The sequence below is a fragment of the Mizuhopecten yessoensis genome, unplaced genomic scaffold (assembly GCF_002113885.1).
Source record: "Mizuhopecten yessoensis strain PY_sf001 unplaced genomic scaffold, ASM211388v2 scaffold716359, whole genome shotgun sequence".
NCBI lineage: Eukaryota > Metazoa > Mollusca > Bivalvia > Pectinida > Pectinidae > Mizuhopecten > Mizuhopecten yessoensis.
Genome location: NW_018480077.1, coordinates 1056931 through 1082018, shown reverse-complemented (window position 1 = coordinate 1082018; position 25088 = coordinate 1056931). Strand labels below are relative to the sequence as shown.

The window sequence follows — 25088 nt, the reverse complement described above, 5'->3', positions numbered from 1 at the left end:
GTCAATTTGACCCTTTTTGGCCCCGCCCCTCAGGCCCCTGGGGGCTTAGGACTAAACCGGCAACTATTTTTGTTGACCTTTGTCCATGGAAGGTCCCTGCAAAATTTCATTGAAATTTATTCAGGGGTTTTGGAGAAGTCGAAAATGTAAATTGTTTACGGACGCACGACGGACGACGACGGACAAAAGGCGATCGCAATAGGTCACTTGAGACTTTGTCTCAGGTGACCTAAAAAGTTGATGCCGGACAAATGGACGGACGGACAATGGACGCCGCACCATGGCATAACAATGGTGGCTAACCAATTGAGCTTATATACCTGCAGCTGATCAACAGAATTGTCATCTAGTCCAATCCACAGGGGTTCGTTATAAATGTCTGTGTGCTGTGTATGTGAACCATTTTAGTATAGGATATGTGTATTAGACATTTATAATGAACCCCTGTGGTCGAACTGTGCTACAGTTTTATCCAAACGGAAGTTTAGGTGAGGTTACTGTATATATACGGAATACCACAGTGTAGTGGAAAGGGGATCCTTTAAATGTATCCTTTAACTCGTTCACCCCTGAAGACACATTGAACTATTCCAATTCAAAGGTTGGTATAGTTCATTATGAAATTTCAGGGGTAAATGAGTTGACAGCTCCAAAAATAATTATAAGAGTTACCTCCCTTCTCATTAAATTGGCATAAAATCATATTCTGGACTATTATCAGAAATGTTTTGAATTTCTCAATTCCTTTTAAATCCTCTTTTTACTTATAGTTGTTCAGGTTATGAATATGTTAGAATTAGCTTAGACTGATTATAATTACACAATCAAAACATTACAATGATTATGTATATTATGCATATTGTCACCAAAGGTTTTGAACCAATGAAAATCTTGATTGCAACGTTAACTGGAGTGTTTATCATAATGTTATTTATTTTCCGATGAATTCTCATCATATTTGAATAAAATATAGATTATTGTGTTCTCATGCTCTGCATTTCAAACACATTTTTATTTCTCACTGTGTCACAACCAAAGCTAACTATAAACACATATTTGTAGACATTTCTTGATTTCTCATCTCTTTAAACTGTGATAATTATTCAGGTTTTTATTTTGCAAGTGATATTAAGTGGAATGCATGGTTTTACCATTAGTAATATATACTGGTATATACAGAATGTATTACAGAAATACAGAGACATCTAAGACACTTAACTAGCTACATGGAAATCTATATCAGCAGTCTGGAATGGTCGTGCACACAAATCACTGGCACTAATATTATATATAAGTGCTTACCCGATATAATTTGGAGACATCCAAGTGAACGTCTATGGATGTAGAAATATACAACATGCACATATTGTAGGTGTGAATGGAAAAGTACAAACATTTGCAGATAATAATATAGGAATGTTACAAAATATATTATGACTGTATATAATAAAAAAAAATGTAATGAGATTTCATTTGACAATCCTAATTTATATATATGCTCCTTAATCTATCCATCTTTTTCCTCAGGTTTATATGAAATGAATGGATTTCAATTTTGAACATTAGGGACCAGACATGTAAAATATAGTTATATTATGACTCTTATACAGTAAAACCTTTACGAAGCAACCACCTATGGGAAGTCCAAAAAGTGGTCTCTTAACACAGGTGGTCTCTTAATAGAGGTGGTCTCTTAATGCAGGTGGTTGCATACATTAGCAGGTTTGACAGTATTTACATTAAACTTTATCTTATGAATCTGATTCCTTTGATTTGGGTAGAGGAAGCATGGTGGCTGGATTAGTGAAGCCTTAAGTAATGTACAAGGGAGGCAAGAACAAAAACCCCAGAAATTATGGCAAACCAATCCATTCTGGAGGTCTGTAGTCCTCTAGTACTATCTGTTTAGCAAGCTGGGACCCAGGACGAGGATAGCCTGTGTAGTAAATTGTCTTTCCATTGATCAACCATGCTGTCCACCAGCCAAAGCTGCCGACGGTCATCAGCATATGGTTACACTGTGTCATCACAGCGAAGTCCAAATCACGTGTGTTCCCAGCACTCAGGAAAACTACATCATTCCCCTTCATGTTTTCTTTACACCAAGGTAAATCATCAGATGCAACCACAAATACTGTGTTACTGTAGTTAGCCCTGAACATGCCCATACCCTTCTGAAGATAGTCAGGCCCAGGGGACACATAGCCATACTTACTGATGTGCTCATTGTTTACAAAGTCTCCCCTGCGCACATGAACAGCAATATATGTGACAGGACCATTTTTAGTGTTAGATTTTTCAGCAACAAGTTCAGAAAATACAGAAACTGCTTTCTTCTGTAGGTCATCCTTGAATCTGAATTGACCACGCAGTGATGCTTCACTCTCTTTAAAGTACTTGAAACTTTGAAAGTAGCCATTCAGTTTCGTATTTGTTTCTGATCCAAGTTTCATTGCTGCAGGTTCAAAAGCACACCCAATTTTCTCATTAAATGTTTTCCCGTAATGGACCCGATTCTTCTCTGTGGATTGTGACGATATTTTGAAAATTCTCCGTAGTTCGTTGTTTTCAGAAATCACTGGAATCAAGTAGTTTTTATCAGCAATTCCAAATAAGGATGCATACTGGAAGAGCAGATTCCCCAGCCTCCCTTTGAAATCAATAGTTATATAATGTTTTGGTGGTGCACGTTTTGTTGCTATAGTAAAACCAACCTTCTTGGTTACATTTTGACTGGTATGAACCAGCTCTTGAGCCTTGGGCTTTTTTTCCTTTATCTTTACAAGGCCTTCCTCATGTGTTTTAGCACTTTTTAACTGCGATTCCGTTCTACTCGTTCCAAGAGGTGGTTTTTTATGATCAATGTTTGCCTTGCCATAGTCTCTGACACTTGAGAAGAACTTGGACATGATGCCATGTGTGGAGCCATACTTGTCAATGAAGGAGATACTCTCGGATTCGGTCCGGTCAGTCTCAGTTCTGATTCTGGTCAGGTGAATAATGAAGATAGTGACCAGCACCAGAAGGCCCACCATCAAACACTTGGTGCTGGTGAGAACTCCTGTAATGATAGTAATGATCAGGAATTTAATATTGTTATTTTTCAATTCAGATCATATTAACTGTTTACTAGAAAATGTTACTACAGTTAAAACAGGTTTTTTACTTTTCTGTCCTCATAATAGGACCAGACAGGAAATACATATGTTAACAAAAAACTTGATTCAATTAAGAGTAATCCAGAGAGCTGTTTTCTAATTATACACAATTCATTTCCCTTTGGAAGGCATTGTCCATGCAAATCTTGGAAGGTGTCACTAGAGATTTACCATTAAATAAGTAATCACTGTAACAGAATGGTTCAGATCAGTCTATTTTTACTATAGTTAATTACTTAGGTTCTGTAATCAGTCTATTTTTACTATAGTTAATTACTTAGGTTCTGTAATCAGTCTATTTTTACTATAGTTAATTACTTAGGTTCTGTAATCAGTCTATTTTTACTATAGTTAATTACTTAGGTTCTGTAATCAGTCTATTTTTACTACAGTTAATAATATAATTACTTTGGTTCTGAAAAGTGTTGTGAAATGTGTTGATTTGAACCACTTTTAAGTATTTATGAAAGTGCTTCAATTATTGTTCCGCATTTTTGTACTTCTGAGTCTGCATATATCAGGAATCTTATTATGATAAATAACGGGACAAACTGTTTTGGGAAGTGAATAATTTTGATTATTGGTAGTTTGAACAAATATTTTGAATGAATTGTATTTTGAAGTAACTGTATTCAATTATCATTTCTGCCACTCTATTTGATAAGACAAAATTAAGATAAAAACAATAGGTCAAATGGGCTTGTATCACTCACATCACATCCGCAAACTTCAAATAATTTTAAGGTCGGACTTATCTGAATATGCTAGATATCATTACACGACACATTATTGATCTTTAATGGTAGATTTTATTGCTCTACCTCTCAATGAATCTTTTTCTTAGAGATTTCAACCAACTAATTATTTTTTTCCAATCTGATCTATAAACCTGGTCTTCACATGTACAGCACTTCAGAAGGTTTCAATGCAATTGACCCTTATATATGACTTTGAAATGATTACATGGACTTTTGACATGTCTGAATCAAATGATAACAAGATTCCGGGCCATGATTTTGCCACTTTTTTACACAAATCATTCAATGCCAGTTTCAGAATATATAAATAGGTGTGTTGTGAACATCTACACACACCAACTATCAAAACACCATGCACAATTTACCAGAGTAATATACATATTCTATTCAACATGATAATACAACTTGTCATGTTGAGTTGTTGAATTGTTGAGTCAAGTGTAGAGGAGCTCTATCAGCTCCTGTATTGGAAACTAACTTTAACTTTGTCGCTAAAAATAAAAATAAAAATACATAAAATATAAGCATGCACAAAACAAAATTGAGTTAAAACAACATCAATCACTAAAAAATCTACACTTCTTAGAATTACAACATTGAACAAAGCAAAGGAAATGTGTCACTTCATGAGTAATTAGAATGATTGACCTGATAGTTTCATGAGTGCAAATTATAGCGCATGTACAGGTGAAAATAATTCCACTGAAAAATGAAATTCAATAAAAGTTACATTGAGCAATGAAATTAACCACATATTTTACCAACCTCTTGGTGTAAATTTACACATGGAAATCAGTTTTATCAATTTATATTCCGCCATATTTCCCTGGCAAAAATTTCATAGAAATCACCTTGAGCCATATGACACCTCACGATCAATCTTTATATATATATATATACACACACCATAATAGCAATGTCTCAGTTTATCCTAAATGTAAGGAATAAACAGACAAAGGCCCTTGGATTAAAAAAAATCATTGTCATTCAGAGCAAGCATATGTATACATATTGTCATTCAGAGCGAGCATATGTATATAATAAATAGCATTTAATAAATAATCCAGCACATTCAATGATAACGTATGTAACAGATGTGCTGACATCACATGTACAGTGATGTTGACTTGTGTGGAAGGATTGATCATGTTTTATAAAATTACATGCCTCTACCACTGTATGGCGGTCATATATGGTGACTGAAAAGCACAGATATTGAGTGGGAATTTGATCTGAGTAAGCAGTGAAGTTAGGTTACCAGTTCATCTTGGCCTTTTGAAGAGAAGAAATGAAACAAGACCTTATAATTATTCAATAGCTGAATTGATTATACAGTGGTCAACTTAACAGTTCAGCATGGCCAATAGCTATAGCTATCAATAACATTGTTGGTCTACCATAATCCTTCATCTGGTTGAACAAATTGTAAAAGATTTTCCCACATCAGAAACTTGAATCAAGTATATGATTCAGTACCTCCCAGAGTTCTCTTCATCAACTAAACCTCGTAGAATTAGGTAGACTGTTACACTGTACACTTAGTGTGAGTGCTACGTACCGGTACAAGTTAACAAAACCCAAGTAACACAATTTCTATGTGTCTATACCAACAACTCAAAATCTCACAAACCCATTACATGTATCATCTATATCTAGTATTAAGGTAAAGAGTACCACTAGCACTGCACCAGTTAAAATGAAATGAGTTCCACTTAGAGATATTTTATTGACTAAATCAATTTCTTCCTTATATAAAGAAGATGAAGCAACCAAAAGGAGTTTTTCTGTCTTAGATCACTGACCTCACTTATTAATATATTATGGTATTCACCTCTTAATTTTCTATGTTTTTTCCCATTGGCCATAAGTTAGGATTTCATTTTGATGTATATTTATAATTCCTGGACATCAGAAGCATTGGTAAGGTGTGGGACTGGTCATATAAAGGTCCGGGTTAACCTTTGAAGCTTTTGATTTTATTTGTGTTTTATTTTGAAATTTTAAATTTTAACAACTTGAATTCTTTACAGACATGGTTTATATGAAATATTCCGATGAAAAAAGAAACAATTAAATAATTTATTTGGAGATGATGAATATTGAATGGTCAGTGTTCTCCCCAGGCTGTTTTTGCCATGCTCCTATAATTTCTTGCCATGCTGCTATCCTAGATCTTCTCTGCTATATATTCATAGTAAATCTAAAGTTACCATGCTGCTTTGATTCAACATAGAGTGCTGCTTTAACAGAAATATTGAAATATCATGCTTCTTTCAAAACATTCTGGGCAGAACACTGATGGTAATGATATATTCTTACTTGATGGAACATACCCTTTTACTATAGTTTGACTCCTACTGCGGAGGCTTTGAAAAAAACACTTAATATACAGAAGAATCTTAGATTTTCTTGTAGGGAACCCATTTACCGTACTTTATTGATAACCTGTGAGCAAACTAAGCTGTAAAAATGTACATGTTACCTGTATAACCAACATTACAAGACTATGATCAAATGTTTTTGTGGATATGAAAGAATGAAGATAGTTTCTTTTGTGTTGTCATAAAGAGATAGAAAATGGATAAAGGTGCTATACATATATATGCATGTCTGCTACAGATGATTACCAAATTTCAGAATAAATGTTGTTTTACTTTTTTGTACTAGGTTTTGTTACAGTTGAAACCATACTGCCAGTGCCCTTAAAGGTCTTGGGCACTCAAAAACATATAAGAAGTATATATATACAAAGAAATTTAATACATGTTCACAATTGAAGATGAAAATTGATAATACAACCCATATTTCTTATGATATATAGTGTTACATCACACCTGTATACACAATGCAAATGAGCTAATTACTAAATTTATTATAACTTAACCCTTTCACCCCTATGTAACTTTAGTAAACTCACCCTTGTTTTGATCTGGATGAGTCCATTATGGTCTACGGTGTTGAAAGGGTTATAACTACTAATTCACTAATGCATGCTATTAATATACGAATTATGAAATAAAACCTCAAACTTAATATATAGAGGATGTGATCACATCTAATGGTTTCCCATGCCCTTGAATATGTACAATGTACCATTTATATTTTACATAGTGTGGCAGTACAGGTAAAATACTGAAGTATTGTGATACATGCACTGTACATGTGCACGTGCGTGGCTATAGGTAAAGAAAGCATCATATATAATTATATATCCTCTGCAGTCAAATCCGTATGAACTCATTCACCCCTGAAGACACATTTTAATTTGCACTCTTCTAATTCAAAGGTTGGAATTGTTAATTATGAAATTTCAGGCGTGAATAATTATAAATAAGTTAATGGACCACCAGAAGAAAGGCTCAAAATTTTGAATAGGTTTCGATCTTTACCAAAATGGTATAAACTATATTGAGTACAATGTGTAGATATAATAGACAGGATTTGGCTGCAAATATTAAGCATTAAATATTCTGTTTATTACATTTTTACAATTTCAAAATAAGGAAAATGACCCTGTTTGAAGCAATAAGTGTACTTCTAAACACCAAAAACAGTTTTCATTTGAGGAGTGCTCCTCAGTTTAGACGTTAGACATGTACATATCATCACAAGCAAAGACAAAGCATTTTTACAGGTATCCACTTAAGGAAAAAAAAAAATTATGAGTGTAAATATCAGCTTTCCTTGATATTCCTCACTTCAGTGAAAAATAACACTTTTATGTAATTAATAGTTTCAGATACTGGTAAAAATGTAATAAACAAACTACCTGGTAATACTAATTACTAATTGTTAGTTAGTCACAGGATTATATACATGTACTATACAAGCATGCAAAATGCACATATTACCATCACGAACACCAAGTTTACCTCGTCTCATCTTTACTTTATGTTATTATTTGAATCCTTGCTGTGAAGAAATAAGATTTAAATCAAAAATAAAATAAGATCAGAAACACATGCAACTACTAACACTTCACTAGTCAACATTTAATTATACATAATTATGCATACAGTTATTTGTATACATACAGGAACCAGTCATCATTCTTAGTAAAAAGTGTTTATCTGACATACATACAAATGCATGCAAACAAGATATATGCGTCTGTAGGGATGTGCATGCAATATTAATCGTCAACATTATTACTGGTGTTGGTTATTGCAGAATGGTTTACTTTTTTGGTACATGTATGTAGTCAGTGTTATTTTAGTATAAGCCAATCTAGTTTGTTCATCACATCCTGTACTGAACATGTGTTGTAAATGTATCAAGCTGCTCTGCTTTATTTTTAGCCCACTAACAATCAGATGGAAGGCTGTTCATCTCTAGTCAATACTTAAAATTATTCTTCACTATTTCAGAAGAAGTTCAAGACAGATCATTCTCAAATTTTATGCACATTCCCCTTGGGATCAAATTTTGCTTGTTCAATTTTGAGATTGATCAGAGGAACAAAATGGTCACCTGCAGCCATCATTCATTTGACAGTTTTGTAATTCAAGTGGGTTTTTTTCTAATTCTAAAGCAGGACATGACAGATCTGTCTCAAATTTCATATGTAGATTTATTTGATACTTATATTAGTTGTGGATGTTTTAAGTCTTGGGCAAATTGGATTGGATATTGACATTTTAAGTTACAGGTGAGCTGACAGATCTTTCTATAATCTGATTGATAGATCTCACTAGGTCTTCAAGCTGTGCATGTTTTATTTTAAGACTGATTGGAAAAAAAGATTGCTAGATAACTATTTAACAGATTAAATTCCATATGTATGCCTCCTTGGTACATAGTTATGCATGTTTCAGATTGATCAGAAAAGGCAATGGTTTAGCACAGAAACAGTGCCTAATACGATATTAGTGTGGTTGAACACGGAGTTGACATGACTGAAATGCACTCATGTGTAACTAAGCTTACACATATATTTTTTATTAAGGAGTAGCTTCCTGTTACGCATCTTCATTTTCATTTTAACTGTTCATGCAAAATATCACACCTTGATTCCCAATTCAAATCGACAAAGTTAACTATATACCTTTTAAAGTCTTACAAAACATTCCCATTTTTTTCAGACTTCTTTCTGCTGGTAAGCTTCCTTCTTACGTTGACCAAGTGTTTGATAGATCATGAAGAGAAGCATATACTAAACTTAAATACAAGACGCGGAGACGGACTATTCCGGAAAATATATAGCGTGCAAAAATAGAATACATTGCAGAATAACCCAAAACAAATTCAAAGAAAATTGATTTCTAAATAAAGAAATAAATAGTAACAAAAGATTTAGATAGAGAGTGAGATGAGCAAAGTTTTAGCGAAATGAATCTTAAATACCACGGAATTTAAGTCCGTTTTAAATACGGCATAAAAGGAGTTTTACACTAAAATAAGATTTCATGTCGTTTCCAGGATATGGACACATAACAGAAGATATGGACTCGTCTGTGTCATTTAATAAGTTACTTTTAAAAGAGTTATCTTCACCACCCCTCCCCCGTAACAATGTTTCGTTGCCTATAANCCCCCCCCGGTAATAAAAGATTCTTTGCCTGTAATGTGGTATGTTTCCCACTTAACTATTTGATGCATGTACTTTTTTCCATTCTGTATGAGTGCATACAGTATTAATTCGTCTGATCGAAAACATGTTTTAAAACTTAAGAACTCAGTTAAGTTAAAATACTCATTTCCTTAATTCAATTAAATATTCCGAACCGATTCTGTAATAAAATGAATATTTGGACGACAATCACACAGTAATATGTCTAGATAATTTGCCATGGTCCATAATCGCAATAAAATTTCAGTAATGTTTGGATTAGTTAATTACTGTACATATATATGCCTATTTCTGAAATGAAGGTTAACTTACATCATCAGGTCCACCACGTTTATGATTATCATGTGTGATATTGCCTGACATTCAGAACACTAACGTGTTTACCATTGCAGCTCTCGACAAGGAAGTATGCACATATTTTCTGTGTAGTCAGAGTTCTGTGTAGTTCGAGTGCCTCAGGGATACACGTATGTATCATGATCATAGATATCTTAACTCACTCGCTGGATACCGGCCAGTTCAAAATTAAAGCAAAAATCCGTATAAAATGTTCAAACGCAAAGAAAAACATATTTTTTGAAATGGTTAATTTGATATAAAAAAAAAAAAAAAAAAAAAAAACATAATTTATTTAAGTAATACAAATAATTATCAAAATCTCATTTAAAGGTGTTTCCCATCCACTAAGTACACAACGCATAGTTCAACAGTAAAAACGTCCGAAGGAACACTGACATCATGACTCACTAAACGTCTGGCATGTCTTGATGTGGGTATTGTAGGTACCTGTAGTAGAACTAGCCCAAAGTTATAACGCACTTTCAAAAAAATATGCATTTTGAAAAATATGATCAAATTATTTTAAACATGGGTAAGCTTCAACGCGATTTGAAAAAAATAAAACTACATTCAAAGTTTAACTCAGCGAATAGCGTTAAAACCGGGTCCAGCTCGACACGATTTGAAAAATAAAAGTGCGTTGATGAGATGCAGTTAAATTTTATTTTATTTGTTCGTAAATACTTTCATTTTTGTATCAACGAACAATAGCCAACACAGCCACTATAAAAGCTTAATCGGTTCCAGTTTATAAAGAGGCGTTGGCTGTTTATTCCTGTTTTAGTTCACACTCTACCGTGTATTGCCTCACAAGTAGGGTATCGGCTTTAAGAGATAAAGCTTAAGGGTGTCGACACCGAAACGGGTTGGAGATCACCAAGGCAAATAAGAGTACTTTTATTTTCTTCTAAACAAATCATGTTTGCGGAATGTTTAAGTGACATAACAATCTAATTTTCTTTGTGCTATACCAATCCTAAGTTTTAAGCACTCACGTAAAATGTCGGTTCTTCTGACTTTGCTATACATGCGACCATTTTCCTCAAACTTCGCAAACGTTACTTTAATGTTTCGTGTGGAATATGATTTCTGTATCATCGGAAGAAATTGAGTTGCATTATATAATGCAAGTGGGTGTTTTTTTAAACAATAAAATGTCATTATAATCCTGAAAATTCTTTGTGGGTGTTAGGTTTTCATTTTAAGAGAGCAATGGAGCTTATTCAAAATGTCATAACCTAATGATAAATAAACAAATACGATGTTTTCTTTGTAAGCCAAAAGAATAAGTAAGTATAATGTTGTCATCTGTTCTTTCACATACAGTATATTTATTTACAGAAACGAACGATAGCAATAAATCAAGGTTCTAAATGCCTATTGTCGAGAAAGATTTAAATAGTATATTTAATAGTACTTATTATACTATTTGCTGTAATAACATCAACCAGCTCTTCGAAGGATGATTGTTAATGACGTTTCCGAAGCACACTGCCAAAACCCCATTGCCCTCTAAACTGAAAGCCATTGAATACCCACACGTTTTGTCAGGATTAAATGGACATTTCACTGCTTAAAGTATTCTTTACATAAATGCAACATGTGTTTCATATACATGTAATGCAACTATTAACCTCTTTCTCAAGATGCAGAAATCACATTCTACACAATGCAATGGAGAAACATTTGAGGGAAATGTTCGCATGGGTAGCGATATCGATGTGATTTCCGACATAATCTATGAGCCAGACCTGGAAATGTCGGCCACCGGTACCAACTTGTCATGCACGTAGCTCACGTTTCTGTTATTCAAGGTGTTGTTAAAACTAGCACACCATTTTGTGTTTGAAATTGCAGGCACTGGCTGCGAAATCATTGCTTATGTGTAGGAAAAAGGTGACTTTGTTTTCATAGAAGATTCTACGAAATTGTATCTTGCAAGTATACCCTTATCAATAGATACACTCATTTGCTTCGTGCGTACGTTACCCTTATGCTCAGGAAGAAGGATGGCCCACCTCCTTAGTTGTCATCAGTCTCGTAGGCGACCATTTTTCTAAGCTCCGTGGTCCCTTATAAACCTGATTTGTGCAGTGATTTGAACCCGTACGAGGGCACCATTGTGTCCCCTGCAGTGGTCGCCGGTCAGGCGCGTGTAGTGGAGAAGCATTCTTCTGATTCTCGCGCGCCAGGGTTTCCCGAGCTGCAGTTCCAGGTTATGGACTTATAGGAGTTGAAATTATCGTATTACGCCATCCACGACAGGCAGATTGCCCCTCATTCATCTTAGCTCGAGGACAGGGACCATTCTTCTTCTTGGCCCGGAAAGATGATGGACTAGGTGATGTTCGAGGCTAATGAACACCTCAAATTCGAGAGGATGTTGCGCCTCTCCCTTCACATTTTTTCTTCTTTTGTTTTTAACGTCTCCTTGTGCAGGCTCCGATCTCTGCCTGAAGATTGAGTATCTAAAGAGGAGAGGCAAGACATGCAGAACATACTAACGTCTGGCCTAAACTCAGCAGTACGGACAGCTGCTGCACTTCATTTCTCCTTAATGACTGTACTGCTTTGTTTCTTTCTTTCCTTTGTGGCATGCAGGTGAGTGAACCGTGCCGTTCTCACCTTTTTGACGATCCCCTTCAATGGTCATTTCCAGTGGTGTTCTACCTGCTGTGCAAATGTACTTTGCGGCTTCGGGTGTTTATTTTAAAGAAACACGGGTCCAGTGGTCCTATCTCTTCGGAGGGTGCTTGGCATGCAGCGGAAAAAAACTACACATTATCCCATGCAACTTTCTGCTGGGATAAGTCTCATCCAGTCTTCAAGACCAAAGGCTAGAAGTGTAAGGGCAGCAAGAAGCTTCCTTCTAAGGGGAAGTCAAGTTCCTCACTCACTTTCTCCCTCCGTACAATTTTGTGAAATTATATGGAAAAACTTTTTAATGGAAGGAAAGCATCATTCATGTAAAGCAAGATAGATTAATAGAATCGCTCATCCCCTTTGGGGCGAGATAGGGGAATCTCAACCCTCGGGGTAAGATTCTTAAGTTGCCAAACACGAGGCTTTGCCGAGTGTTTGGCAACTTAAGAATCTTTCCCCTCGGGGTGAATGATTCTTTTTCTCTTACCCTGTTCTCCCATTGTGTATCATATACACAATGTAATGTTAACTTTACAGGCTAAATTCATGGTTGACGTGACGTTGATAGATTATCGACTTGACCTCATTGTATTGTTAAAGTGACGTCATGCCATTGTTATGAATCAAGGAATCCCTAGTCTCAACCCTAGGGTGAGACAAGGATATCTCACACCGGTAAAAGTGCGGATACACCTGTCAAGGGAAAGAGAATTAATAACGTAATGTAGAATCCAATAATCAGGCAAAATAAGGTATATTTAGGGGATAACCCTACTGTATTTCAAAATTTGCGGTGGTTTATCGGGGAGACGCGGAACGGAGCCGGTAAAACGGATATTTGCGACAATATAATCACGATATAACGCCGCACATTTCAAAATACAGTAGGGTTTTCCCCATTCTAATTCATATCAACCAAAAACACTGAAAGAAACGAGGATTTTAAGATATGTTTGAGTGCTTTCTTCAAATTCCGGGTCACTCTGCTGTGGATTGGTGACGTCAGAAATATTCAAATTGAGGCGGAATTACGTTGACCTTTCGGGTCATGCTATTGTTCGTGACGTCATGAATAATCAATTCCATGACGTGTCAGGGTCAGTCGGGGTCGTCGGGGTCAACGACATCATTAGCAATCGCCATCCGGGCTTCATATGCAAATGAGAAATTGCGGACGGTATATCGTGGTTTCACAAATTATTTTGATTGGCCAATCAAATGCCTTGTTACATCTCAAATGAATTATAATTTGTTATTTATTGGGTATATATGAGAGAATCATTGTCTGCTATACTGACCTGATTGTATAACATCAACAAAATAAATTTAGAATTTCGGACTTCAAAACAAACTTGCTTCAAACCCATGTTCCAAATGTTTTATTTAGTTTTCCACGTTAAATGATATGACTTTAACAACATCTGTATGATTTATCACACAAGAAATAGTCACAGATACATGTGTGTGACTAATGACATGCATTTCGTTCTTGGCATGTTAAACCCTTTTTTATAAGAAATAATTGATCACAGCAAAAGATGAGATCACTTTCAGTGTTAAATTTGACTAATAAGAAGATGCTGTTAAGCTGGAGTATGATACTTTACCTTGTATTAGCAATTTTCACCACCGTTTATTTAAGTGTTTGCATAACACTACATAAAGACATAAATTGTAGCGTTAAATAAAAGAGTTGCGTGTCTAAAATTCTGGTACCAATGACATGTCGTAGTAAAATACATTTTGTCCATATCGAATTGGAGCCACTGTGATCATTCTAGTCCGTGGTATATATTTTTTTTATAATTTCACAGTTTGAATAAAGCTTACGCGGCGTGACGTCATACTGTCTTTATTTGCTTTTAAAAACAAATTATCCAACTCCAGACGCCTGATTATAATTGATTGAAATATTCAATTAGCAAGCTTAGGTATTGTATATCTCATTGGTTTTACTAAGTACATGGAAATGTTTCCATTAGAAAAGAGATATATAATCAATCATCACTCGTTTGATAACTTCGTTAGTTTGGTTTGGTTTGTTTGTGTTTTACGTCATATTAACAGCTATGGTCCTTTAAGGACGTGCCAGGTTTTGGTGGTGGAGGAAAGCCCGAGTTTCCGGAGAAAAACCACCGACCTACCGCCAATACATGGCGGGCTAGTGGTAACAGGATGTCAGACGCCTTAACCACTTGGTCACCTTCTTTATGTATACACAGATTTGTGTTGTCATCTCAAAGTCACATATGCATATAATTTCATATTCTGTGTGAAGTAGTTTCAATTTTCACAATGGACCTGTTGACAGCTATGCGTTCTTCAACTCCTCGTTGTCCGTCGCCATTTTCTTGTCGGGGGGCGACACTGATGCAGACGTATTTGCTGAATCTCCTGTTATATGAGCCTGTGAATCTGTGTCTGTGTACATCGACGAGTAAACCTTGCATGCGTTACTAAGTAACCTGTCAAAAAGAGGAGATAAATTTACACTTAGTTCACAAGATGAGTGATTGAGTGTTCAAACATACAGTACTGTCGATTCAGGTACTGTACTCGTTAGATTTATGCTCTTCTAGCTCAGTTCCATAAGGGAAAAGGTACCACTATTTATGAACAAACATGACATGGATGTATTCACTACATGGAGTATTCACAACATGGAGTATTCACATCATGGAATATTCACTACAGCACGTAATGATGATATCTCGTTTTCACGCATACATCTAAAGGTATCACACTCATAAAGCTTTATTAACACAAAATTATTTAAAAAATAGTTGAACAATCCATCGACTAGATCTAATATGTTACTGGGAGATGGCCTAGTAAGCAGTAAGAACAACTTCTGCCTTATCCTTTTATCTTATCAATTAAATTTGTTTGAATGAATGATATTATAGTGCATTTAACACTTACTTAATTGTCACATCGGCCTCTTTCATGGTGTGTATTTCTCCGTCAATGTGCATCATGTAATTAAGGCAATTCTCGTCCCCTAAATCCTTTGGATTAACCTTTATCCTGAGACTTGAAGGTTGACGTATTGTAACTGTAGGAAAATCCTCTTCCTACAAAAAGGAAGTTGAAATTTCCTTATTATACGAACGACACAGGACCAAGGTTATCTAGATTTATCAGTTGACCAAATTAAGAGGCAGCGTTTTACTTTTAAACGTTATATTTTGGCGTATAGTAAATTATCACAAATTTGATTTTGTGATATAAGACATTATACATTATATCAAGACAGAAGGAAACGAAAAGTTAGACAAACACCAGGTGTTCCGGAAAAGGAAAGTGTCTTGTTCTTCATCGACGAAACCCGGCAGGTAAATCTAGGTCAAACCCAAGTTGTATACAAAGCTTCATTTAAATTTAATCATAAAAAGTATCTTAAGTTTAACCAAATTCACAGTAAAAAAGGAAAGCATAAATAACGATAGCTACTGTAAAGTGGTAGGATGAACTGAAACAAAATATAGTGAATATTCGAAGAATCCTTCAGATTTCACATGAAGATATAGTTTACAGTCCGTCTTAAGTAATAAAAAAAAAATCTGAAACTACTGCAGTGAAAATGCTACTTTTGTCATACTGAATTTCCCCTTATTTCTGTGATGAAAAAAAACCCAGAAAATTATACAATCGGCCCTCTTTAAACCGAACTTTTATAACCAATGCTAGTATATTCATTCGATATTTTGCATAATACCCACGTTCATTAGTAGGATATAGCAATGTAACGAGATTTTATGATGTCTCGTCCTTGTTTTGATGTATTTTCGAGTTTTGTTGATTTTTCCGTTTTCTTTCTTGTGTAATGCCGATATTTTGTTTTCCTTTTATTAAATACTTTATAAATTTCGCCAAATTCGGTTTAGCCTGGTATTTTTTTTATGAAAAATAGGAAAACTGACCCTTGGAAGCTGCTGTGTAAATTGATAAGATATCATTCGCAAAAAATCTAATCTGGGAGTCTGTCGATATATCAAAGCGACCATTTGTCCAGTTGTTAATCCAAACACCTGTCCAGGGAAGAATCCTACAGTAGTGAACTCTCCATCAAGCTTTTCTGAAACAAAAGACATACTTGACGTAATATCGAAAGATATTCATTTCATTTTCACAATTTATCATTCAAAGACAGAATTATGATTAGCTAAGCGGTATTTAACTTTGCCTACTCCGACTTAATACGGCATAATTAAAATATACTGATGATGTAAACATAACTCGCTTGTTCATTGCTGGTTCTGCAATGTTAAATGCTACGAAATAAAGTTTGACCAGACGTCTGGTTTCAGTTTTCTAACATATGATATGCATTTCCAATCTATTCAGATACATCTCATTTGAGTTGTGATTGGTAAATTTGGGTTTTATCAAAATTGCGAAGGTCATTGCCAGATCGTGTCCATTGATGATGCCAAAACAACATGTAATTACTAAAGCAAAACTTGTATCTGTTTATTCGCCTCACAAATCATGCTATGGGATAAAACAGGTCAATTATTTGATGATGTGCTCGAAATATTCTATGCGACTCGATATGTGGCAAATACATTTGTAAACACGCAGTGCATATCCGAAACTCCCGTTTAAGTTTTCATTTGTTACAATAACATCTCTAGCTTAGACTTACATGTAATACTATCATTTAACGTTCAATTGGCACCTAAATATTCAACTGCTCACTCAAACGACAAACATAGACAAGGATATGTTAACTATTTCTTCCTGGTTCGAAAAGTAAGGTTACATTAATTTTTACATTTTGGATAAGAATCTGTAAACAAAACTTTGCAAAATACTAACTTTTCGACTCCGATATATCGGTTATTTGTTGTCTTCATATAACTAGAAATGTATTTACCACGTCGATGGTATGTACCCTCTTGAACTTGATTTCAAAGACACTACGGACTTTTTCTTCATCAACGTCCTACTTACAACCTTGTCAACAAGAACAGGTTATTAACCAGCTTTACGGTAAGCGTGACAATTTTATTTGTAAATATAGTTCCTGGGATTTCGCGGATTATATTCAGACCGAATGCAGTGAATATAATTATGATATTACTCTTCCAGCGACCTAATGCATGGTGCTGTCTAATTGGCCACAAATGTAGATACCTTCCACTTCAGTTTCTTCTTCGTCGTCAGCTTGTTTCTTTTGCCTAAAAAAATCATAAAGAAAACAAGCTTATGAAGATTACATGTCAAAGCTGACTCAAGAGCCTGTTTAAAGTATCAGGATGTCCGGGATATATACGGTGTGTTTCGCAGAAACATATCTTATCTTATGTTAGGTCATCATCATTATCAGGTTACAAACTAAGGGATATCAGTGTCCAGATTGATGACAAAAAACACGTTCATCGTGTCTTAGACTGTAGCACGAGTTTCCTCTGGCCCGGGCACCAGATTTAGACCATACATCTATCTGTAAAAATTTCTGAGTCTGGTGTTATGGGCCAGAGAAACTCGGGCTACTTAGGCTGTTGGTGACCGACATACTGTACTGAAAATGGCCATAAGACAACATTTGTATCGCACTAGAGAAACTGAAACTGTTTAGACTTCGGAAAAAAACAGACTTCCGGTTAGTTGCTTTCTTGGATTTCATGTTATCTGACTGTTTTCACGGTTCCCGTCTTCTCGTATAAGCATTGAGGTTTAAGACACTGTGTTATTTTTATATTGTGCTATAACGCGTCAATGTGTAGCATCTAAAAATCAAACAATGTGACCAAGCCTCGTGATCAGATAAGACCTCGATCCAAATTGTAATGTTGTCCAATATTTCAATTCCATGTCAAACTATGATTCCACATACGCATATATGTACATATCGCTAATACAATGTATATCCTCTTTTACTTTTATGAATTGATAAAAAACCCAATACGATATTGACACTACAGTTACTTTTCCGAACAGTTGAAGAAGACTGACAGTAAACTCCTGGTGATTGTTTCAAATTATGAATATTTAATATCATATTCTGCTATCACGTATTTACACAAGAAGCAAGCTTTGATGTGTTCTATTCCTATCCCACTGCAAGTGAAACATTAGCTAACTCTTCAACTTCATTATACAGCAATAAATTATATAACCTAAACCTGGCCATATTGTAATCACCTCTACTGAGGTTGAGTTAGAAAGACAAAAGTCACTGTTTGGCCAGTAAACAACGCACTACCGAGCGTTCTATGTTTCTCCTCATTTGAGATGCAAGGCAAACTACAATAAAAGTTTAAAGTCTTTGTTAGGTCGCAAATTAAACCGTATTATCATATTAATGGATATTTGCGTGAAAAAATGGGCTCTGTTGCCTAGACTATGTTAACAATATCTTCTTTATTACATGTCGACTGTAAACGTACTCACTCAAACATGCATAAAACGAAATTATTGTCTTGTACAACACCACCAGTACTACCCCTTCATTCGTTGCTGTATTATGAATATCCTGACCCGAAATCACACGAAGTTTACGAACCTGGTCCTGATTGTTATTTCAGCGTTAAAGAGTCTTTGCGTTTTCCACAATAGAATGTACAGGGGCATTACTGAAATGAAGAACACATATGCAAATAATAAGCAAGCAAGATTGCGAAATGTATTAAAGTATGATTCGTCAATAATGATTCGTTTTGAATGTATAAGCATCCGACAAAATTGACGGTAAGCTCATTTTAAATTTGTTAAGATATCTCTTTCATCCACAGTGTATTAAAACAGCATTTTAGCGCATATGTTTGCAAAATATTGTTCTATTGTAAAGTAGGTCCTACTTGCATAACGCGCTCTCCCCATCCAGCGTTTCTGGTCGGTGTAGTACATCATGTCTGTAAAGAGGCCGTAGGCAGTTACCGCCGAGGAATACCCTAACAACTCGTTACTGCTGTACTCCGCCATTAGGGGAAGCATTCGGGTGTTCCCTTCAAGATTAAAAACAAACAAAACAAAAATACAACACCAAAGACCGTTTAGCAATAATAATTAGCATTATTCAACTTCTTTGGATTTATATTTTTGTACTCTGGGAAGTGCCATGTATCCGTGGTAACATCGTCAACAATGTGTGTGGGGGAGTAATATTTGACAGCGTTGTTTGTGATCGCTAAAATACCTCAGAGGGGTGGTGCAAATGTTTTGGCAATTCTGCATGTTTGATACATCGACAACAATGTATGTTGTCAAATTTCTTAAACTATCTTGTTGATTTCAAGGACGTTTTTTTCATTGGTCTACCACACATTTGATATTTTAGATGATACATGTAAAATGCACAAAATACTACCAAACGCATTGCTACTTTCACAGAACAATACGATAGAACTTCCATACATGTCTGGCCAAATATCATATTTGGGAATTCCTGACGTGCAAATGTCTGGTGTGGGCCCACCATAAACAGCTCTCTGTCAAAATGTTTCAAATATGGTGTTGTGAACAGGGTAAAATTCGGATTATCTTGTTAAAAAGTTTCTAGACAGTAAAGAAGCCTTGTCTATTTCTTGTATCTATTTTATCATTAAATAACATTCTATGCACGTGTTCATTTCAATGCTATCATTTAATTAACTAATCGATTTTTTTAACAGATATTCCAGTCTTGATATTTAGAATGCCGTTTTGTAGAGAGATGCCTTCCGTAATATGTTAACGTCAAAACCACGCCGCAATGTATGCCGTTAATTTGTCAGCGGATTCCCTCAGCTAATCACCACCCATGGTAGTGCTATGAATCTTCAGGGGCAATAACTTCAGATTTTAAAATCAACAAGCATGCGAATATCTGCTCAACATAACTACATAAACGAAATAGTATACGAGTCAACAGTGGTTTTGTTGGGTGTAGAAGCATGTAGATTCTTAACATTGAAAGCACTCTGGTTTTAAAATGAATGAAAAATTACACAATATCATCAGATCTGTTGTTGCAGCATTAATTATCCCATCCCAGAAAAATATATATAACAAGCGCACAGGGTTGTGTTTACCTCTCAAAGTATGTATTTCCGTTCTTAGTTTAGTTCAGACATATCTTATATCCATGAAATGCAATTGGATTGGGCAAAAGTTCACAAATCTTGTCGAGGCCCTTTTTCTAAAATAAGATTTGAGTAAAGACACATACGTTAAACAAAATGCTATAAAGGTCTATAGAGTTATCGTAGTCATTGAAGAAGGGGAAAGACAGAAAGGAAAAGAGCGACTTTGAAGAAACGATTTGATTCTAACACTGTGTGAAGAATATTGATTGGAGGAACATGGACATATAACACACACCACAGTGCAGTGATCAACGGCTAAATTTTATAGTACCTTTTTGTTGTTGTCTTGTCTCGTGAAAATGAAAAACTGTAAATCTAGATTTCAATGACGGCATTGCATTTATCAGGCAAAACATTGAACAGGCAATTTGCTAGAGCGACCATCTCGATTCAGACAATACTTATACTAATAGGAAACTCCCTATTGCAGTTATTGTCGTGTTCATTAGACTTGCAATAGGAGACCAGCTGTAACAAGAAACCGCTTTATGGACCTCCTTCAGATGGTCTCTATATGTCAAAATAGCTGATTAACCTCTCTACAATATCAAACACTAGACAATTCCAATATCTTGTAAATATCAGATGTTCTGTTATGCGTACAGTTTGTACTTTTTCCGTACCTTTAATAATGTGTAGAGCTGCTGTGACGATGTCGTGATTTCCATATAAACCGGCTGCCATGCCGTTCCCTGTACCTTAAAAAAATACAGAGAAGATTATCAACATTTATATAAATTATTTTGTAGATATTTAATAAATTTGTAAATTATACGTTCTTATCAACAGAGACCGTTCTTATCAATATAATCCTGGATATGTCAAGGGTTACTGTCAGTAACGTTCTCCGCACAGAACGTGCGTGTAGTTCCTGGAATCCCAAGGATGCGTACAAATTAGATATATACATAAGAAATTTCGTACTTCGAGCAGAAAAATAACTATTCGTGCATTTTTTAATAGGCGATGTCACGAATTTTTGTCATGAATATCTTAATCATTTGCAAGGAAATGAAATGAATTGGAATATATTGTATTTAAGTCTTTATGCTTCTTCTGTAATACGAGTATTTTTATTTTTTTATTTTATTTAATTGAAGGTAAACTGGATTGAAAGTAAAGTAAAAACGTAATATTCAAAAATGTCTAATGATATGTTCTGAGGTCAGAGTGGATTTTTTCTCTCTAGCGGAACGAGGCTAAGATTTAATGATGTTGTGGAAATAATCTTCAACTTGTGAAAAATATAGGTTTGCAGTAAGAATGTTGATTTTGTTTTGGCTAGCAATATGACCACATTTCATGAAAGGGTCTAAGTGTGTCCTTTACATGCCCCATTGTCAGCCTATTGGATGGGACAACTGATATTGATTGGAGGTTGTCATCGTCCCAATGGGACAATGGAAACTCAACAGAAAGCATCACACCAATAGGCATCTGGTACCGATGGGACAACTGGTACTCACCAGAGGGTATCGTACCGATAGGTATGGTATTAGCAGTAAAGGGACCATCCATCTCATTGTAGTTGAGCCCTGCCTTGTCATTTGTTATCCTGAGAACCCTATTGAGCACCTCAGAAACGGACCCATCTCCGCCAAAAACAACTATGCTGGTAAAATGGATAACATGAATATAAAGTAATGACCACATGTGAATGTTTCTGTATAGTGCTTCTATTTCGCGAAAGGCTTTCTTCGCTCTATTTGCGAACATTATCCGCGAAATCTACATTCCCACCAATTCCCCTTGTGCATTCGCTTATGTAAAAACCGACATAAAAGCAAAGGGCTAGTTAGCAGTTTTTGCGTGAAATATAAAACACAGCTAATATGATTCATGTAGACCCCAGAAGAAGAAAAAAAGTTAAATTGTGCGAATGTTATTTTATTGGTAGCAATATCTCTGAATTTGAAATCATGGTTGAAGATTTAAATTCAGGATTGAATAATCTCTTGAATAAACCAGAAAATGAATCTCTCGCGAAAAAAAATATTTTTTACAGTGTATTCATGAGATGGACAAGCTGCAGAGACCAGTGAAACATACTTACCCATCCACGGTAGATAAGTCGTACTCTGTTACTATCTCCTCCATGTGTTTTTCTCTTTCCGATACTAGAATGAGATTTCAATTATTTCGATTTCCGTTCTAAGCATGACACTTACATCATTTCAATTAAAGCTAATGTAAGCATACAAACGCCATAACATCATCATCATTACCACGCTCTACTTTACAACGTTGACGCCGCCTCTTGTTTACCAGTAATTAAAACCGCCATAGTTTCTATGTTGATGTCACTTATTTACCAGTCAATTAATATCCCATGATTTTACACAACCCCATGCTTTTCTATGTTTAACATAGTGAACAATAGTCATCATTACCTGATATTTTAGTACCTTCCATGATTCAACACTTCTTACCTAGATCGTTGGTGACCTACTCGTTACTGCCGCTTTTATTTAATTTTACAGTGTTTTCATCCATTTTGTTGGAGTCCATGTTGACTTTACTTTTGTGAAATATATCTGTTTCTATCATTCAACAATTTTAAGCAGATTTTATCAACTTGTATTAATCACTAAAATCTGACTATACCCACAACTAATTTGAGGACATCCGATTATAGTAGACATAATCATATGGCCTAAAAATTAAAAATAATTGCTGAAATTTGCTTTCAATGTTATAAACAAGTAAGATGTGATGCCCATTCCCCTACCTTTGACGTCACAGGTAATGTGTGCGAGTTCAAACAAAGGTAGTACTTTCCTCCAGTTGCTATGTCCATATCTGCCGCCACTTGTTGGGTTTACTAGCACCAAGAGACGTTTAGGTCGCTGGTCATACACTGTGAAGTGATGATAACAAATAATACAGTTTACATTGTTTGATTCCTCTCCAATTGGAAACACCGACTACCACCAAAGAGCGACCTCGGGAAGAAACTACTAATTCTTACGTCGAGAAACCAGTAAAAATTTGAACATGTGAGTCCTTCATGATAACAGTATATGAATATTTGTTAGTTAGCCTTCATGATTATTAATGTAATTATAACAGGTTTCATAAAGAGACTGTACTTACCTTTCTGGAAGTGTAACTGTAGATCTGAGACGAATTGCTGACACTCCAACACCTGTCCAGTTATACACAATGTGGCCTGTTTCCATATCAACTTCTTCCGTGTGATGTAGTGTACCTTACACAGCCATTTTGGTTTTGTAGATTTTGATTGGTCAGTGGAGGCATTCAGCTCAATGGCATTCGTCTCTATTCTTATGACGTCGTCTAGTGTTGCGGTAGTTTCTACCATGTTATATTAAGTATATTTTAATATTATGTGTCAGTCAAAAAATGTTTCCAATAATACAAAGACATTTAATATTTCTTCGAAAAATGATGCACGTCACATTTAATAAACAGAATGCAAAAATATACATAAATCGTGCTAGGGTTGTAGCAGTTTTACCATCCAAACAATAGAAATGTTCTCCCGATTACAATTGTTTCAATCAATTAACAAAGTATTGTTCATTTTTATTTTTAATTTGATTATTAAATACAAAAAAATCAATCTATCTCAAATCCATGATGAGAAAGACCAAATAACACAAAGTGGAAATTTCGTGATGTTTTCAATCGTGTTTTGATGTCTCTTATACTTCCCTGTTCACTTCATGTAAGCTCAACTCATGGTGCTTTTCTATTATTTTGCATATTGACACACTGGCATATGTTTTTCCCCTTCTAACATTTTATAATCAATCTAACAACAGATTGCGAAACAAAAAAAGACTGACAAATATACGCATATAACGAACACTGACCTTAGCGATGACTTAGCGCTTGGTTTAGATAGATAACTATAACACCGTGTACCCGATTATTCACCGTGCGTCCAACAGCAAACCTTAACTCGTTATACCTCATTACACACAGTGAGCCGTGGCTATTTATACACTGCATGCTATTTGCGATACTAACCTTTCTGCTCTCGACCCAGGGTAGTAATCCGTAGCTCTCGTTCGTTGACAGTACAATCTGCTACCTCACCATCAACAGACAGAACATTTGGCATTGTTTGTTCTGCTGTAGATCACTGAGGTCACTGACATGTACGGCAGTGTAAATCTGTGACGACTCGTCAACAATCTGACCTATCTAACTAAGCATATTCTCCATCAGATAATTTATGAAAAGTGCAAAGGGTAAGAATTAAAGATACGCGTGCCGTATATATATATATACACACATATATCTAATTAATATCTGTTCTGTGATTTAAAAACATTGATGGACTCATACTGCTGTTGTACACGGTCAAGTAGAACAGAAGCTAGGTTGCTAGGTGCAGTTAAAGTACACTTTTACCGAGTATATATTCTACTGTAATCAATGATACATCCACCACACACATATATGATGTGATTCATTTGTTAATAGATATAAAGTTCAACTCGCAGATTATATATTTACAACTTGTGACCCAGTTCATGATAGATAATTCATATAGCCTTATTAAGGCATTTTGTATGTCTTA

General features: G+C 35.3%; 2 protein-coding genes across 5 annotated transcripts; both read right to left on the bottom strand.

The window, feature by feature from the left end:
• Positions 1–217: 217 nt before the first annotated feature.
• LOC110443797 (galactoside 2-alpha-L-fucosyltransferase 2-like) lies at positions 218–9044 on the bottom strand. 2 transcript variants are annotated; one of them, XM_021488215.1, is made up of 3 exons: positions 8961–9044; positions 7789–7828; positions 218–3061 (listed from the first exon to the last, which is right to left on the bottom strand). In XM_021488215.1, exons 2-3 carry the CDS (start codon positions 7796–7798, stop codon positions 1854–1856), a joined length of 1218 nt encoding a protein of 405 aa, XP_021343890.1. In that variant the 5' UTR covers positions 7799–7828; positions 8961–9044; the 3' UTR covers positions 218–1853. The 2 variants fall into 2 exon arrangements, with proteins under 2 accessions (XP_021343890.1, XP_021343889.1); XM_021488214.1 differs by lacking the exon at positions 7789–7828 and having other exon boundaries at positions 8961–9035.
• A 4785-nt stretch (positions 9045–13829) lies between these two features.
• Positions 13830–24742, bottom strand: LOC110443789 (ceramide kinase-like). Of its 3 annotated transcripts, none has more exons than XM_021488201.1 (12): positions 24533–24742; positions 23633–23854; positions 23268–23396; positions 22593–22656; positions 22006–22151; positions 21163–21237; positions 19274–19420; positions 18979–19048; positions 17607–17650; positions 16391–16545; positions 15390–15541; positions 13830–14932 (listed from the first exon to the last, which is right to left on the bottom strand). In XM_021488201.1, the coding sequence occupies exons 1-12, from the start codon at positions 24624–24626 to the stop codon at positions 14779–14781; spliced, it is 1452 nt and encodes a 483-aa protein (XP_021343876.1). In that variant the 5' UTR covers positions 24627–24742; the 3' UTR covers positions 13830–14778. The 3 variants fall into 3 exon arrangements, with proteins under 3 accessions (XP_021343876.1, XP_021343878.1, XP_021343877.1); XM_021488203.1 differs by having other exon boundaries at positions 16499–16545; XM_021488202.1 differs by having other exon boundaries at positions 22021–22151.
• Between the last annotated feature and the right edge of the window lie 346 nt (positions 24743–25088).

Excerpts from the sequence above, each read along its gene's own strand:
- LOC110443797 (XM_021488214.1), bottom strand. The coding sequence starts at position 8,988 with ATGGGAATGTTTTGTAAGACTTTAAAAG. Across the intron at positions 3,062-8,960 it reads GTTTTGTAAGACTTTAAAAG|GAGTTCTCACCAGCACCAAG; the intron begins GTATATAGTTAA and ends CTATCATTACAG.
- LOC110443789 (XM_021488201.1), bottom strand. The coding sequence starts at position 24,626 with ATGCCAAATGTTCTGTCTGTTGATGGTGAGGTAGCAGATTGTACTGTC. Across the intron at positions 21,238-22,005 it reads TATCGGTACGATACCCTCTG|GTACAGGGAACGGCATGGCA; the intron begins GTGAGTACCAGT and ends TATTTTTTTAAG. Across the intron at positions 14,933-15,389 it reads GAGGCCGATGTGACAATTAA|GTTACTTAGTAACGCATGCA; the intron begins GTAAGTGTTAAA and ends TCTTTTTGACAG.